The sequence below is a fragment of the Megalops cyprinoides genome, chromosome 25, assembly GCF_013368585.1.
Source record: "Megalops cyprinoides isolate fMegCyp1 chromosome 25, fMegCyp1.pri, whole genome shotgun sequence".
In the NCBI taxonomy this organism is placed as follows: Eukaryota; Metazoa; Chordata; class Actinopteri; order Elopiformes; family Megalopidae; genus Megalops; species Megalops cyprinoides.
In genome coordinates, this window is record NC_050607.1 from 13,811,781 (window position 1) to 13,830,813 (window position 19,033).

The 19,033-nt window shown below is 46.3% G+C and overlaps 1 protein-coding gene across 1 annotated transcript in view; it reads right to left on the reverse strand.

The window, feature by feature from the left end:
* The window catches only part of LOC118771861 (receptor-type tyrosine-protein phosphatase R-like), a 59,390-nt gene extending 44,233 nt beyond the window's left edge, over positions 1–15,157 (reverse strand). The window contains 2 exon segments of the mRNA XM_036519987.1: positions 11,200–11,504; positions 14,877–15,157. Coding sequence (XP_036375880.1) covers positions 11,200–11,504; positions 14,877–14,937 — 366 coding nt within the window. The 5' untranslated portion in view covers positions 14,938–15,157.
* Positions 15,158–19,033: the final 3,876 nt, after the last annotated feature.

Genomic DNA, 19,033 nt, shown 5'->3' on the forward strand with positions numbered 1-19,033 from the left:
TTTAGGACAGGAAATCAAGCCTAATTGGATGACAGCAGGACGGCTATACCGCTGCAAGCTGCGCTAACATCAGAGGGAATCCAATTTAGTTCAATTACACTTCCTGGGCACGACGTAGCACAGGGAGAGCTAAAGACAATGGCACTCCGGGGCGATTAGAAAGGGAAGTGCATTGGGGGTGAGGTGGGGGCGGGGATGGGGCTGGGCGTGGCTCGAATGACAGGAGCGAAGTGACCAATGGGAATGCTGATAATAGCCAGGAAACATAAGGATACATCTGGTGGATGTTTATGATGGTCACATGGTTCTGAAATGTGGTCCAAGGGCCAACAATCTAAACCATAAAAAGGTGATTGATTTCTATCTAATGCAAGTGTGTTCTCAACAGTGATATTATTGGGGAAAAAAAGTGGAAACAAATGTACAGATGATGGTATGTCTGAAGGTGCACCGGCAAGACACATGATGACCAATGAATCACATGACAAACTCCATAGTCTTTAAAGTCTTTAATCATCAAAGGTAGACTGGTTCCTGGCTAGTGTTTCAGTATCACCTGTGAAATATGCCTCTCTTGGACACGCGCATTGTGGAAAAACCTGGTCAGATGTTTAAGAACGAGATGAAACGTGAGAGGAGGGGCATCCCTAGTCAAACTGGAGTCACGGGATGGCAACGTGTGTAGGAGGAAGGCGGGGGGGACGGGGGGGCGGTTCGGCACATTGCGTCTGTGGGTAATTATGCCCTCGGAGCAGCTGTTTCGCCTCTGCAGCAGAAATAAGAATGGAGAGGAGGCTTTCCGTCTGAGCGGCCGCGGCTGACGGATCCGGCCTGACGTGTCTGGTGGAGACGGGAGGGGAGATCCCACAGGCCCTCTTCTGGTACGCTGCACAGGCGCGGGGATGCTTCACAGTCGTGGAGAACGTGAGGGGATTTCATGCAGGTCCTCTCTGTGAGTTTGTCTATTTTCAGAACCCTTTTTTTTTAAATATACGCAACAGAAAGGAACATAAAAAGGAAGTGTTTTGACTGGCCAAAGACAAGAGCCATTTCTGTCTTGGCAGTTTAAACGAGGGTGGAAGATAAATTATATCACATGGTAACCGACCATTAAATTAGTCCCATCACAACAAAATGAGTCCTACTTTGGACTTTAATATCTATCTGGATTCGCATTTTACGATTTTTATTTTTATTCTTATGGTACAGAGCTGTTTTTCACACACTCCACGCTCCACACAGAAACTGCCGCTCACATAATGTCATTGAAAATGACACATTTTATGGACAAATTAAATCTCCATCTGGTATAGCATGTGTTGAAATGAAATGTCTCTGAGGATACAGTCATTAGCATTAGCATTACGAACGAACATTCCTGAAGGTTTCCCACCATCTGCTAGACTGTGCTGCTGGCGCGCTCGCCGCTGAAAACCTTCCAGCTCCTCTTTCCGTTTCTCGTCCTATCTGTGTGCGGCGTTTACATGCGGAGCCACAGAACCGACGGAGTGGCGTTTTCGGGTACGGATAGGCCCGCTCAGCGGTGGGGCGTGGCGGGAATGGCACCCCAGAGCTTCGCGTTCCTGCCCCCTCTGCAAGCAGGAGGGCGCTCAGAGCCTTCCTGTCATGTTTTATTGATGTGAGCTTTTCGCCGCATTGTCACTAAAAATAATACGCGGCGGTACCGCGTAGGGACCGGCCGGTGGTGCTGGGCTGGCTTTGAAGAGAGCTGGCGCATTAACTCTTTCGCTCTCGTGCTGTTGGTGGAGCCCTCTTAGCTCCCGCCGCTGACAGACGCGGCATGAAGGCTGCCTATTAGATCAAGAGCCATGTGGCATCAGTCGGCATCAGGCGCCATGCAATTATTAACCAGGTGAAAACAACGCCACTCCTGCAGTGACACACATGCCAACGACAGCGCGATGCGGCACCTTCCAGAAAGAATGAAAGGGACGGGCCGTGGTGAAGGGAAGGCAGAGTGGTCTGGCTCGCAGAGAGCAGCCCCTGAGTCTCATGTTTATGGATCTGACGCACATGAGGAAGTGAGTATAGAGTACTGGCTGAAGCAGGGAAGAAGGCACTCGCTTTGGGCTGAGTCCAGGCTGATTCCTATAACCCACACATGGCTAGCTCCAGTCTGGGCTGTGCCACCAGGTAGCTATGACCAGGAGTAAACTGAAGGAGGGCACAGGATATCTTATAAGAGGTGATCGCAAGGTGGGTCTGTGCACCAGTGTAGCAGCGACTCACCAGGAGCAGATAGGTCAGCACTTTTCAATGAAATTCTGCTCCTCCACATGCTCTTTTGCTGCGCATAGGATGAGTGGTGGGTATGGCTAATTGCCTATTCAAAATTTGGTTTGAAAAAGAGGGGAGAAGATTAAAACAGAGGGGTTATGCCACAGGATACAGCAGTGACACTCTAACCCGAGGCATCTGAACATCGAGCAAACGGAACATCGATTCAAAGATCGATTTCACTGCGTAGGCCGGTGCTTGCTTCTGGAGCGAGCATCCGATAGCTTTTGCTTTTGTTAAAGTGACATTCTGTTTAAAGCCACTCTCCACAGTAGTGGTGTCCTCGACCGCAAGCCAAACCACAGGGAAAAATGCAACGTTTGCTCAGCACGGGATGAGCGATTCCACAAAAGTTTAAAAGCAGGGAAAGCTAACATCTGTGACTTTATTTCCCTCTATTTCGAATGAGTGTGCTCAGAGGCCATCGTATGGAATGCAGTTAAAAGCAAAAGTCATTGGTGCTAATCTCATTACACTGTTATTAACTGATAATGCCTGCTTAACTGATGCCCTTCTCCAGGGTGAGTTGAGTCTCAATCCAATCAACATTTAAATGCAAATCTATGACTGTTTTTCAGTGCAAGCGATTTTTGGCTCATTCGTTTCGGCGATCGCCGAATTGGCCACGCTGAGCTGGCGGGTGCTGACAGAGCCGAGGACAGAGCCGAGGACTACAAACCTTATCCTCCATTTAGCGTGTAATCCGTCCATTGAGCGGGATATTTACTGAGCGGTTCAGGTTAAGTTCCTTGCTTAAAGGTACAACTGCAGTGTCCTTCCAGATAGCATGACCTACAGCCCTGTAGCTTCAAATCCAGGCCCAAAACCACCACGCCAGACAGCTTCCTCTACTCAGACATTCCATAATCTACTGCCTGCGTGTGACTAAATGAGAAAATATGCTATCATTGTCACAAAGAACTTGAAAAGGAGGCAAAATATGTCTTTGTGTATGATTATTGTGCCCATATACGTATGAGTTTATTCATCATTCCGTATTTAAGAGATGCGGCCATTGTTGTTTGTTTTTTATGTTTTTAATGACGGCCTCTGACAGGATACAAACATGGCCGACTGTACTGAAAATAGTTTCTGAGAATGGCAGGAAATTCCAGCCACCAGCAGGCACGCAGAAAAGCCTCACGCCCAGAACAATGGCCCGCCCTCCGACACCAGCACCGCATACTCCAATCCCAGCAGAGCCTGCGGCGGGCATTCAGAGAGACGCGAGGTCTCAGAGACAAGCCTGCGTTCCCCCCCCGTCCCGCGCACCGCTGTCACTCCGATTCCATTCACCGCTCTGCTGCGGCCGCACGGGGCCTCGTTAAAGGAGGAGACTCCTCGAAGGGGTAACTCAGCCAGACAGCTGCGAGGAGCGGAGAGGAAGCCGAGAGGGGTCACCCGATGACGCTTTGCCAAGCGAACCATGTCAGCACACAATCTGGGTGCCTGATAACGCCTGATGCCGATGGCTCGGTAAACACAACGAGTATGAGCCAAAACCTTCCATTAATGCCCCCGATCCCTAACCTGTTAGCTTTACGTACACTGGGGTATCCATCAGCAGTTGTTTTCAGATACAAAAGCTGATACCATCAGCACCCCCCCCCCCCCCCCCCCCACTGCATCATTTCGTCACTCGCAGAAATGGTCTGAAAAGGAAACGAGCGCGGAACGCCATCACCCCCCGACGGCTTTCCTGAAAAGCCAGATGGCCTGAGCTTTCTCAGAGCTCTACCTGCAGCACGCCAGCAGAATGTCCGGCAGGATGACCTCACCCTTGTCAGAGCATGGGGATACTGCCATCTGGTGGCGGGTAAAGGTATTACACACTCACTGCTCTGTCAGACCCCAGTCCATCTTGTGCCTTTAGATTTTTGTCCATTTGTCTTTAGTGCACGTTTAGGATTCTTTGAGCTTTTCAGATAAACTTCACTAAATCGTGTGCAGGTTGAAAAGGCTGTTCTCCACCCAAAAGCCCTTCTAATGCTGAGCGACGTGCCATTTCAGCTTAAAAATGTGCTGCACATTTTTTGTTCAAGAATAATTGGTCCAAGTGGAATATGTAAAACGTTAAAAGGCTTATATGGTGAGTGATCTCAATGCTGAAAGTCAAGAGGGTGTGCTTAAAAATGTTTCAGCAGATGCAATAAAATTTGCATGGATTTCACTCACATAAGCAGATATGAGACGCCTAAAATAATGTGATACACCCTACTGAAGCAGTTTGAGTGAGGCAGTCATATTCAGAATCTGATCGACCAAACGAGCCTTAATCCGAACGTACCTACAGTCTACTACAGCTCACCTACTCTACAGAGCAAAACAAACACCCCTAATGCGAATTCATACTTTGAAATAACGCTTTGAAATACCACTGGTGTAAAGATGCTGGTCAATACCATTGATTTGTAGCTGAAACGTACACCGCTGGTCTGAATAATTCAGGAGGTGCACACGGGTCAGTCTGGGGAGGGAGGCTACGGATGTGTGTACAGGACCTGACCGTGCTGAAAGGCCACCCCAGCCGTAAGTAATGCTGTAGAGCTCCAGTCTCTCGCTCCCTGCAGGCCCGAGGGGGTCACACTCAGAGGCCACGGAGCAGTGCGTACCATCTGCAGGCTGCACCGCCTCTGAAAGGTCACGCTGCCGGCGAGAGGGGATGCCACGGAGGCACACCCCCTCCCCTACGGTTGGTGTTCTGTTAATGTGCCCCCCCCCCCCACACCAACCGCAAGGGCAGCTGGTCTGAAATGTGATAAAACACATGAGGCCGGTGAGACCACTCTCTCTGCTTTCACTCATGCCGCTTCATCTCTCTCTCCTTCTCCCTTTTTCTCTCTTTCTTGCTTTCTTTGCGTATCTTCCCCGGTGCCTCTCTCTCTCCCTCTTTTCTCCCTCTTTCTTTCTCTCAGTATTTTCCTCTGTATTTCTCACTGTCTCTCTCCCTCCGTTCACAAACCTCTCTGCTTCCATTTGCCCGATCGCCAGGGCGACGGGTGCCCCGCAGGGACCGGTCACGTGCCCGCGCCTCTCCGAACCTGACGCACAGGGCCGTGTTTGTCACAACAGAAGCTTCTCCTGGACAGAAGAGTCACATGTTCTGCTCGCACCACTGGCCACGGACAACTGCTATTTTTGGACGTTTGACCGCAGAGCCGTACATTTCTGAATTACAGACATAAAGGAGAGGAATTGTCCCCATTGTTACAGCACTCCTAAGATGAAAAATTACAAGAAATATCAGAAATACCAGAAACTATTATATTAAGCATAAGCAATTGTTCAACAACAACATGAACTGTCACATGGTTTTTTCACATCCTCTTCAAATGCAAAATCATAGGGAAGAGAATGGCTCTGAAATGACCTATGACTTTTCAATTTTACATTATTCAAACTAATGAAAGTGCTGTGAAGCATATTGGTAATTGCACTCAATGCCTATTCTGCTGTAACTACTGAATCGTTTCCATTTTAATATATTACATATTAATGCTTAATGTGTTTGCAGAAGCTCTCATCCGCAGTGTGCAGATAATTTAGATTTTACACATTAGTTCATTATGGAATTGAATTTCCAGCTGCAGCAGTTGGGATAACATACCTTGATTAAGGGTGCTACAGCAGAGGCCTACCTGGGACTAAGCCATTTATGTGAGGCATTCTCGGAATGTAGTCCACACGCATCACAGCTCGTCCCCTGTCACAAGAACGTCCCCGCCCACTCGTGATGTGCCACGGCCATTTCCAAATCCATTTCCCAGGCACCTCTGCAGCTCGTGACAGGGTGGCATTCAGCACCTCCGTCTGCCGCTGAATAAATGATAGCCTCCTGCACAGACCCCTGCTGAATTCAGACACCCTGCGTCTCCACCCAGCGCCATGGAGGCGTCGGCGGGACCCTGGAGCCCGTCCCTGCTGCTCATCTCCCACAGGGTCCACACAGTGCTAACGAGTGCTAGGGAAATGCCTGACGTTAGCATGCTCATGTTGAGTATAACCTACAGGGCTCTGTTGCTAAATCTTTCCTGAAGTGAGAGTCATTTGGTATTTAAATCAGCCATATAGAAAATGAACAATAGGACAGGATGAATCAGTAAAGGATTTCTTGTGTAAGTCGGATCATTTCTACAATGAAGCTTGACTCATTCTCCAAGATGTTATTCGGAAGACCATGGTAGAGACTACTCTCCCTAGCGACACTTTTCCAAAGTGACCCACATTCTCCATGGCCGTGGTGCATCTGCAGAGAACGTAGTCCCAGCACAGGACTTGCCACATAGAGTATGTGTCGAATAAACAAACATGTTTTCTCGACTCTGCCTGGTGACTTTATTGAACAGCCCTATGTCGAAACCTGCACACCCACTCACAATCTGTCTCGCAGATTTCCATACTAAATTCGCAGAATTAAAAAAGCACGAGGTGGAGTGTCATTTCTCTCCCATGTACATTAATCCCCACTGAACCAAGAGCGAGTCTTAAAGTAGTCACCGCTATCACTGAGACTTACTTCGTCAACCCCATTCTGCTGCAAGGGATTAGAGCAATCCACTCCTCTGGTGTAGCACCGATGGTACTTACCATGCAGACCGAACATCTGACAGTGAAGTGAAGGAGCTACGTGTCTCTACACACATGGGTCTCAGGCGCGTATGCATGTTTCACACACACTGCGGTGAGCTGCTGGGAGGAGCTATCCATGGTTCTGAATGCTGCCAGAGTTCACTGGCTGAGCGTCGCTTCAGCAGCCAGGGCCTCACACACCCTTTATGCACACAGAATTCTCCCAAATTATTCTTCAGGAGAATACACCCTGAATAAGGTGTGGTCAATCACGCCCCAAGGTCAAAGGGCACCTGTGTGTTTTATGATGAATAAGTTCCAACACTGACATTATGTGTCCCACAATCACCGATTTTTTATCCTAGTTAGGTCCTTTTTTAATACTCCTTGCTTATCTTGCACCATAGGGCCAGTGTTGGCTTCCTCGGTCGAGGTATGATACTCATTAAATAACAAACTGTATCATCATCCTCACCTTTTCTGACCTTTCAGACAGGAAATTAAAGGATCTGCAGCATGACCACAGCTGTCCCTGGGGTATGTGACTGTGTCCTCACATGGAGGCGGTGATCTGAGGAGCACAAACCCAAAATCTCCCCTTCTCTGTCGACACAGGGGCCGTTCAGCCCTGTACAGTATATATTCCGCAACCCCCAAAAAGACAACCAAGAATGTCCAGGTTCGAGTCTCTCACTCCAGCCCTTGAAAGAACATGGTGTTTCGCAAGTGTATGGGAGGGGAGATGGGATGCTAACAGTGGCAGCTCTTCACTAATTCAGAAGGAAAGGCGCCTCCTGCCAGCCACTTCCCACCTGGCCTCACAGAGAGATAAGAGCCGGGTGAGATAATCCCTCTTCATTTCCTGCTCCCGTAATGAAAGTGCTTTCCTGCAGATTACAAAACATCAATGGACAGCTGTGGGTGATAGGAATCAGTCTGGACCAACGGCAGGCAGGTAAACGAAATCCCATAATGCACACGGAGCCGGAAATGGCTGATGCAAACGGAAATAAAACTCCCCGGCAGATACGTAGATATCAAACCATGATGCAGACATGTCTATGAACAAACAATGTAGATAGATTGTTAAGCCCCGCAATGCAAACCGATATGAAAACCCACAATGCACATGGACCTATGCATGGAGACTTGTTTTCATTCTAAAGGTTTGACTGGAGTCCTTTCTTAAAACGACAATCTGCCATTTAATTTTCTGGTGAGCTCTTATGAAAACAGGTCCCTGGAAGGTCTAAACCTCAGACAGTCCAGCACTATCCCTCTGAGCCAAGCCACAATATTGAATGCACTTGTTAGCTTTACCTGTTAGTTTGTACCTTGCCTGGCCAACTTTTGGAACTTTGTCATGCACTGCTTCTAATATTGTTGAGTCTATATGTTTTTCGCTTGTGTTGTATTGTACCTGACTTGTAAATCGCTTTGGATTAAAGCGTCTGCCAAATGAATAAATGTAAAAGTAAATGTATCTCTCCAAACAAACATGGGTGACATTTTAGTTATAGCCTTTGAACTGTGTGCATTGATACACTGGGTGGACAGTGAGTCTGATGGGGACAAAGCAAGCCCTTATTGTAGCAAAATATATTTACCACTGTGATCAGCTAGGCGCAGCCAAAGATATAAATATGAATGTGCAGAATATTCTAGAAGCATAACAACAATTCTGCAGGATACACTGTGACTCCCCCGTGAAAGTCAAGCTCTCTGAATTTTCTTGGAGAAATCACTGATTTAAACAGTTCCATTTATAGTGCATTAGTCTTTAGAGACAGCACAGCAGCCACAGATTCAACCACTGCAAACACTCTTTGCAGTAGGCATACGCTCTGATAACATTATTCTGAAGCACAGCAGACATCCCGCTGTTAAAATATTTCGGACATCTCCCGTTTTTGCTTAGGCAAAGTGCTGGAAGCACCACCCAGATCACAAGATCAATGGCATTAATATTTCAATTTGCCAGCAAATAGCAGGTCTGGATTTTGGAAATGGTTCAGACATCCATTTACCTTGACATCATAATCAGCCCCTCCTCACTGACCTTGGGCGGATGAACACCGCGGAAAAGCAGGGGTGTGCTCTGGCCCTGGTTCATCGATTGGAAACCAGATCCAGACACACGTCTGAAATCTGGAGGCTTGTTAGCTCCTAATTCTCTTTCGGGGGGGACGTTTCGTCAATCGGAGCCATCAATGCAATTTGTGAAAAAGTCAGAGTTTAACGATTTTGGCTCTCCCCGTCTCTGTAAAGCTTTCACGGTAAAACAGTGCTGGGAAAATATAGACCTCTCTTACTGGAGAGAGTGAAATGAATTGAATTTAAATTATGACAATAATATTAATCAGACCTGAGGAAAAAAACGCAAAGTGACAGGTTGATACGTGGATATTGTTTAATTCTGGGACAGCTATGGTTAAGTGACTAAGTGACTATGAATCATATGCTCTGTAAGACTGCCAAGCTCACGTGTGCATTATCAGAATTTAACAATTAGACCTTCACTGCAGGCATCTTTTACTATTGCATATGCTCAGTGTATGAAAAAAGTGCACCAACCCTTTTCTTAAACTGTTTGATTAAAGTCATATTTTCTGATTGATCCAAGAACACACAAGTGGTCAAACTGCACAGCCGTGTGATGACTCTGTGGTATAACAGGGGAACCCTTACAACAAATGCGCGAAACCCGCAACTTCAAACCTCACAACTCCTATTTCACTTGCTGACTGACATCCAAAATTGCCTTTGGCCACTTGAAGCAAACATAAAAGTGCATCAACCTCCATCGATTTGCTTGAGCTCAATCTACCAATGGGAAGGCCGCAGACAGACATCAGCGGCCAATAAGAAGTCCAGAGAGCACTTTCTTCCATTTCCACTCTCTCTGCGGGTCAGTGGGCAAATTAGGGAAATCCACCCAGCTCAGTGTTGACAAGTGCGTCCATAGCGCTGCCCTGGGGCTGCACGCTCCCTTGTGTTGCATTTGCAGTGATTGATTACCTCCTTCGCCCAAGAGAGAAGCGCCTTCCAGAATACCTCTCAGCGAATGCATTACCCTAATTGCCTCGCCATATTTTGGGAGGCTGCAACAACAGAGGTTTATGGCCCACGCACTCAGTCATCGGATATCTCACGGCCCATTAAAACGTCTGTTTTTTTTCCTGTTTAATAAGAAAGGGCAGAAATGCTGTGCCACAGCTAGGGGAGAAGACGGCATCGCAGGAGCATGACAAAGCAACCGGCCCTGCAGTGAACTACATCTGTTATTTACAGTAGGAATACTCAAGGTCAGAATGCTTACATAACCAGCGTGAAAACCCACTGTAGAGCTAAGTGTGCTACCCCGAGTGTGCTCTTAGACTCATCAAAACTAAAACCTGCGAGACTGTGTGTTTTTTTCAATCTGTACGACATTATCTTCTTCTGTTTCATACTCATTCAATCCAACTACACATCCAAGGTCAAACAGCCTCCCTCTCCATCCTGCCACCCCTTGAGGTAAAGCACATTATTGGAAGAATAGTTTGATGTGGTCCTGCTGTCCCATAATGCCCTCTGATTCTCTGCTGAAAGATGAATCACGTATCTCTGTGTCCTGACAGAAAACAGCTCTGGGTGTTGGTCGGAGCCCGAGGCGGGCGCTCCGTCTCTGAGAGGCGGAGGGCATTCGTCTCACGTCTCTGGAGCTCTGAGATGGGCAGCAGGGCTCTGTGGGAGTATCGGTGCTCAGACAGAGATAGCAGATGCTGGAGATGCGCGCCCAACCGGCGTGCCGAAACCTCCTCCGGCACCGCACCCAACGTCTGCACGCATGGCTGAAAGCCAGTCAGAAAGGTACACAGGTTCTCCTGGGAGAAGGGTGTGAACAGCCTGTAGCTCTGTGTGTGTGTGTGTGTGTGTGTGTGTGTGTGTGTGTGCATAATGCTGAATAATGTGGTGGAGGGCGTGTCAAATCTCATGAACACCGCACCCTGCTGGGAGCTGGGAGCAGGTGTGAGTAGCCAGAAGCTGATATGACCCTTTGCTTTATTACTGATCCCTTTAAAAAGCAATTTTACGGGCTGTAGAGGGGTGCACACACACCCAGTTTAAGTTTACATCTACAGATAGCACAGCTAAGATCAGAACATTTAATACACCTATATATGCACACAAATATGCATATTGCAATAGTAGAAATGAACACATAATTACTTTGAATGTGTAGCTACATATTTGTATACATTGCTCCCCAGTAATTAATGCTGATACGTCCATGTGTAATTGTGTATGAAGCATTTACAGTCCAGCTCAGCAGAAGACTCCTGCACCTACCACAGTGACGATGTGGCGGGCGGAGACCGGGGCGTTCTCCACATGCAGCTCGTGGTCGGTGCTGGCCAGCAGGCTGATGCCCTGGTCGCCGGGGGCCTGGAGAAAGCGGGACTGAAGAATGGCTGCGGGACGCAGCTTGGCCATCCTGGCGTGGGACGGGGCATGGAAGGGGCCCCTGTGCTGCTCTCTGGATCCCCCGTCCAAGCTCCTGTCCGGGCTGTCTGCGTGCCTGCGCACCGCGAACGGCCACTCCGACCGTCTACGCTGCACGGGCATGAAGCGGTCATGGTCTCCAGAGAAAGAGCCTGGTGGAGAGGTAAGCACGGTCATGGTAAGCACACAGCCCAGCATTACTGCAAAGGCAAACATATGCACATCTAGTTGAGGCCTGCTTTAATACTGAAGGTGGGACTATGACACAAAATGGAGCCTTTCAGATTTTTATCTTACAAGTATTCCCACACAGTCCAATGGATTCAGTTTCATGATTTTTGAATTACTAAGGCAAAGTTGGCTCATGAAGAAATGGTCTTGATGAATGTATTCACATTCACAATGTTATAAGCAAGTTGAACATTGACTTGTGAATGGGTGGACAAGGATGTTTCAGGTCCTCAGAAGAGAAAATATGAAATCTGAGGAGTACTTTCATCTCTCCATCAGTTCCTGATTCAGTGCACATCTTTCTCAGGCAGTTTCACAGAAAGGCAAGCACCAAGACAGGGCACAACATCATCTGCTTTGCTCCTAAATTTGCAAAAATATCCCAGAGCTGTCCCAAAATTGGGGAGCAGGTTTGGAAAAGAAATCTGATTCACCACAGTTATCTAAAAACTACACACCTTTGTGAAGCAAGGCCCTTTGAGGTTTATACCCAACGCCTGCATTTTGCTAAACAGAGTGTGTTCGCATTGCACACGAAGACATTATTTTCAAAGCACTGCTTATCTCTCTCACAGAATCACAGATACACAGTCTCAAAAGCCAGCACCAGCACCTCTAAAATGGCCCTCATGTGGAAGGAAAAAACAGCCTACGAACAACCACTGGAGCGATGTTGCTGCCGTTCCTCACTAAGCTACAAGAACACATGGAGGAAGCCTGGCACACAGGTGTCACAGTTTCAATTCCACTGAGCAACTATGTGGGCCCACGTTCATTTCAGCAGCTGGCTCTGGCCTGTGAACAAGAGGCCATTAAACCACTTTGAGCGAAGCTCTTATCTGTTGCTGTGTGCTTGGGAGGAACTTAGCAAACAATATATGTACTTAGAGGGAGAGTGAGAGAGAGAGAGAGAGAGGGAGAGAGAGTGCGCATTCTGGTATTTCTATTTAATTAACTTGCTCATTCATGCACTCATGCCCAGAGCAATGAAACCTGTCCCCTTTTTCCTCTGCTGAGTGCTGCATGAGCCTTTTGAATGTGAAATCGAGAGACTCAAAGCATAGTGGTCACATGGGCGTGCTCAACCAATGAGGCATCGGTTTCCATCAGCGTCTGACTTCTGTGATTAGCCTCATGAGAAACTACTGAGACATCAAAAAAGAGAACCAGCAACAGATTAAAATTAAATAAACTGTGTAAATATGAATGAGGCTTCTTCCAGAATCTTCCACCCATTCACTCCTATGCAGGTCTCTGTGAAATACTGGCTGAAAGCAGGCCAGTTTCAAAGGACAGACAGGCATCTTTGATTTACTTCATTGGCTTCATTTGACAGGAACAGTGCACTGTAATCAACATTTCAATAAATGTGCCAGAATTAGCCAGAAAGGCTAGTTTGCATCTGCAGTCCCCAGACAGGTAGTTAAAAAGCATTAAAGAGACATTGCAAGCAATAATAAAATATGCCAAAGCCTGTCACCAAGGGAGACATGACTCCTACACATTTTAGTCACCTTTGAATTTGGAGGTCATTTATACCTGGAAAGGCAGGTAGGCCAAAATCATTCAAATAACCGTCCATCGAGTGAGGGCGCCCCGCCCCCCTCTCCGAGCAGACTCCTGGCAGCACACAGAGCCCCCAATGCCTGAAATCTGCTGCCCCCACAGTGACAGGGAGAGACAGTCTCTATCCATACCAAGCAGCCCTCTGCTACGCTAACGCCAAGAGCTATCACTCAGCCAGACCGATATCGCACGTCAATACGCCCATCGATGTTCCCTGGCCTCCATTCTAATCTATGCAAGCGGGGGTATGCTCGAGCCCCCTTTGTCTGTACTGAAGAAGCAGCAGACAAAACCTCAAAATAAGGATTTTATCTGACCTTTAGCCAGGGGTGGTTCAAAAGAGAAAGTGGGTGTGAGAGGGATTAGAGCCAAAGGAAGATGAGTGGACTACTGGTATCATGACCTAAATATGTCTACGCTCTGCAGCCTATCTCTGAGGCACAACGGACTCCAGGGACTCTGCAAAGACAAAGCACTTTGCTTTCTCTAATGGATGATCTCTGGTCCATATACACCAGTTAAGAAGAACAAGTTTGTGTGACTGTGATATTGATGATGATGATGATGATGACAATGACAAAGGTGATAGTGATGGCCATCACAATGACAAGTATTAGAAGTAGTTCTGGTACATCAGTTTTGTGATTATAGTGTAGTGTAGTCTTATTCTGCAGTTAAAGTGCAGTGACTATCCAAGATGAATGCTTATTTAGTTAGCACCCTTTATATAAGAGTATAATCATAACAATAATAATAAGAAAAACAAGCGTCGTCATCATTTCAGTGCTACAGTTGACGGACATATTAACAAGTAACAGCAAACTGACGAATGGCTGGGGCAGAATCAGCATCACACTGATAAAATAAATCAACTGTAGGCAATATTAATTTATCGGTGTACCAACTATGTGAATTTATAACTAATTAGCAAAGAGGTAATCGAAACTACTGGCTGCCAGAGTCATTTTGAATACAATAATATCTGCAAGACATTATCATATTAACAAGTTACGTGCTGTGTGTGCCTGATGTAGGTATCTTCAATATGATTTATTTTTCAGCGATTTACGAAATAGTTCCTTTTCCAGGGGAGCGACTCCACGTTTTCCCCCAGCGACAGCGTTGTTTTCGGACGGTTGCTAGCCTTGGTGCTGAAGAAAGCCTTCTTATTGGATTGGAAGAAGGGATATGATTGGCAACCGTAATCTCCCATTAATGCAGAACAAAAATAGGCAAAAAACTTCGCTTCTTCCTTGTTTGTCTTGGCAGTGGGCGTTTTAACCTTCGTTTAGCTGTGTGTTTTAAGTGCGTTTATAATAACGCGAATCACAGGTTGAAATGCAATCTGTTTCACTGAATTGACTTCACAAAGGAAATTACACTGTCATATTTCTACGCTGATTTAATGATACAGGATCAGAAACACATATCATATATTGACATATCATATATTGACACGTAAAGAAATGCGTATATTGAACAGCACGTATTGTATATAACCTGCCTATTGATTCTAGGCACCGAAAACGGTCAAACTGCAAGCCATCGGTTTTTGTAATTATGCACGAAAATGGCAATAGACTCCTCGTATTTGCATCGTATGCCATTCATGTCAATAAAACGAGCACGCCGGTAACTATGACTCATATCAACGCCTTAGAGATTTTAGGACACAAAATGCAGATATACGGTTGCATCTGCACCTGTTATCAATTGCGAAGCCTTACCTGCAGTCTGGAGCTGGAGCAACGCGTAAACAACCACCAAGAAGCCGCCTCTCCCTCGCATGTTTCAGTGAGGCTAGCCCCTTCCACGTTCACATTAAAATACGATGAAAGAACGTTTGGGTTTTCCGATCAGAGTTTCTGATGAAGGACTGATATTTTGGGCTGTGTGCCGCTGTCTGCTGCGCGAATTCCAGCGATGCTGCTGCTATATTTCGAAATGGCGTTTCCGCTACGTATCAGTCATATCGGTTTATAGTGGCTCGCGCAGCTACTTGGAGAGTCTAGTCTGGGAGGGCTAGGACTGCTGCATAATTAATACGGGGGTAGACTGAACACACACACACACACACACACACATATGCACACTCCAAGATTCCTCTAGACGCAGGGCTTTCTCAACATTTGGTGTGCGTCTGCCCTTTTAGTCAATTTTGTTTGCTAAACTCTTAATTAGGTTACATCAAAATCAAATCAGTCTCATTACATATACGATTATAAATGCATGTTATTGAGGTTTATAAAGTTTAGGTATGTGATGATAACATTCCATCACTGCAAACTAGCAAATAATTAATCCTCGTTGTACTTTGAGGGGGAATATGCATTTCGTGAGTATTTGAATGCAATTTCATAGGAACGATAGGCTATTGATTGAGCAACACATGGGCTCCCCAAGGAACCCAGGCCATTCATAGCTGCGGCTGAAACTGGCGTTATGAGTATTATAGTGAAATATGCAAACCTCTCTTTTGCACTTTGCAGTCTGAAGTTTTTTTTCTCCAAGAGAAGACTGAATGAGTGGGGACCGGTAGCAACAACAGACACGTCCGAAATCTGCTCATGAGGAATGCGACAGCTTTCCAAGCTTCAAGTTTCCCGCAAGGTGCGGCCCAACGCACAAACACTTGCGAGACACAACGAGATTATGTGTTCAGCCGCCACCTACACTCAAGGCAGCTTACCTTGCTGTCTATTCTATGCTGCAGATGCCCTGGGATTCACGACAGGTGAAGTATCTAACTCTGCTGTACAATGCTTACATACAACCTGCTATTTGAGCCCAAGGGTCATTAGGCCAACGCAACTTTGGTTGCAGGAAGTTGAATATATTGCTATTAAGTCGATAATAATATGCATTTTCATGCATTTGTAGGGCTGCAATATACTGCAGGATTTAGGTTAAAACTAGAACAGTCCTGCAGCGCTGCTGTAGACCGTAGATCCAGTGCAGGATCCGAGAGGCACTGCTTTCATTCTCCCCTGTTTGCTGTGCAACCGTATCCTCCTACGGAGCTGCAAATATAGATCTGCGCGCCAGAGGAGTAACAACATTTAACGGCGCAGAAACGAAGGCAGCGCATAACTCCCCCGGACGCGTTTGTGTTGCTATTAAGGAAGCAGCCCTCATTAAAATGCCATTATGGCACGGAGAGTAAGGGTCTCGCGCCGGTCCAGAGACAGCGCCGCTAATTATCTCCCCGTATATGCGTTTTGTCCGCGTTATCTACAGATGAAGCCGTCACTGTGATATATGGGATCTGAGCTAATGGTAACTTTGGCAAGCCGGAGCTTCGCGGCAGTTTCCCTCAAGCTTCCGCGCAGCGCATCATAGCTGTGACTGGCTGGCACTTTTTCAACCCTGATGGTGAAGCGCTGTCCCGTTATTTTGGACGGCTGTGTGCGAGGATAATTATTGCTGTTATAAAAACGCGAGTCTGTACAGCACTGATAAGGTAGTAATATCAGAGGGTATAGTATAGATGAGGGGTAAGTTCAACTGTGATGATGGAAGTTGAAATCCTTAAGCCAGACTGTGTTTTCATGGTCTTCAAGACCAAATCAGCCCTTATGATAAACTTTGGCCATGGTCCTACAGAGCAGTGGTCAGGAATGAAGGATACCATGTGATGATATTTCAGTAACAGTTCAGTGCTCGCCCAGACAAAACATTAATGTTCGGCTATTACATGGAATTTGCCAGAGCACTACTGCAGTCAAGAGTATTTGGCATACTGTAAAAACAGATTGCGGGAGCCATATTAAATTACAAAAATAACTAATAAATCTGAAGATTACAAATAAAAGGATCACATCTGCTTAAAAAACCCCTCCTGCAATATCATGTGGTTGCTTAACTCTCACAGAAAATGCTATTGTTCTCCAGATATAGCATACCTAACACAAGTATTTCAGCCATTTGGAAGCTTTAGCAGGGCTTGGTTCCAGCACACAAAAGAACCCCCATAATGACTATGCTAATGAGCACGATCTTAATTAAGTCCTTCCCGCTTTTAAAAGAGCTTCTAATTCAACAAGAGCTCACAATCACGCCGGGCACTGGCTATTCAAAGCAAGACCGGACGAGTTAAGTGTCAAGGTTCTCTCTGCCACATGCTTCACAGCATTGTCTCATTAAAGTTCCATTCTTGGCACTGTTAATATTTTCGTTGCACTTTGATGGGACACTATGTCATCTCATTACTGGCGGTGGCATCTCTAATTAAAGTCAATATCAATATAAATGACAGGGCGGGTCCGTTTTCATGCGCTAGATCGATAACTAATTAGTTCCTCTGGACATTCGTGAGTGATGTCATGAGAGAGGCTTGTCTGCTCACCGTCCGGTTTCAGATTACCGGCCAAATAAACACAAGGCACAGCACTCATTTGCCACCAAGCACAGGCTTGCAGCCGTAACCCGTGTTCATATTGCCTATTGCACCTCACCGAAATGCCAAAACTCTTGTGTATTTACTGGTTGCACATTGAAAAAAAATTTTTTTGTCTCACATATCTGCAAAGTGCATTGTCACAAAGTGCTGGACAGAGTATGTTTTCCACAGGGAATGGAAAAGGAGAAAACTAACAGAAGTCTGAGCCTGGTTATTGATGCGCAAGATGACCAAACTCACAGAGGGTTTCAACAGAAACCAGTGTAATTATTTAACCCCGTGAATGCCATGCAAGGATTCCCCTCCCATCCCGACATGATGAGCCCTCACTCTGCCCTACTCTAGAAGATGTGCTCTCTTTGTCGGGGGAGAGGAGAGAGGTGAGTTTTGCGCGGGCAGAATCAGGCAGGAGTGTGAGGAGGACCACCGATCAGACCGGTCTGACCTACTTCTGTTAGGATCGCCGACGGCACACTCCTCCCTGCCAAAAAAAAAAAACGCTGACCAGGAGAGGGAGAGAGGGAGAGAGAGAGAGAGGGAGAGAGACGGAGAGAGAGGCTCTTAGGGCTGACTCACACTTCCTTGCCGGATACCACCCCCGGGAAACTGGTCTGTCCATCCAGAATGCATTCACGACTACGTGCTCAGAATCATGAAACCCCTTTCAGCTGTCCTGAAGTTAACACTGTCACTCCTTTTTTCGTTAGCTGATATCAGTAATTGACCCACAAACATCATGCCACATTCATTATGCAATTTCAGGTGTCGCAGAGAATATGCTCACCCCTCAGATGCTAAATGCCTCTGCTACTCTTGGTGAAGATCTTGAAAGTACCTAATAAAGCTGTTGTATTTTTTCATTATTATTTATAATTAAGTTCAAATGAATAATATCAACAAACCATATACTCATATATCATATAACCCATATACTGTGTACTGTATACTACAGTACCTATATACTGTACCAGACAATGAAAAGCCAAGATCTTAGAGAGGTTTGCCTTTCTTTCTCTTTAAGAATCTTAGTCAGACCCAGGGCATGTGAAATGTACCATTTCATATGTATGTCATTGGCAAAGGCACCAAATAACACACAGAAAAAGTAAGGCATAGTGGTCTTTCCATAGGCACAAGTGCTCTTTGGAAATACCTTGCAGGTGAGTAGAGGTAATATGCTCACCCTGCCACTGGGGGGGGGGGTCACTGTTTTGAAAGCAAGGCAATTACTATTGCCCCCATTCTAAACGTGAGCTCAAACCAATCACACAATTACACAAATGTGCAGCCTGATTTTCCAAGTGACAGAGCAGTTTGCAAAGCCATGCACTTGCTTTTTCATGCCTTTGTCACTGTGCAGTATGCTGCTGTTTACCAGAATATCACAAATCCAGTTACCTAGCTACGGCATCTACCGAGCTGTCTGAAGCCTCTCGCACACAAAGAGAAGAGCTCTAATCTCTGCTCACAGTGGCGGCTTGTACA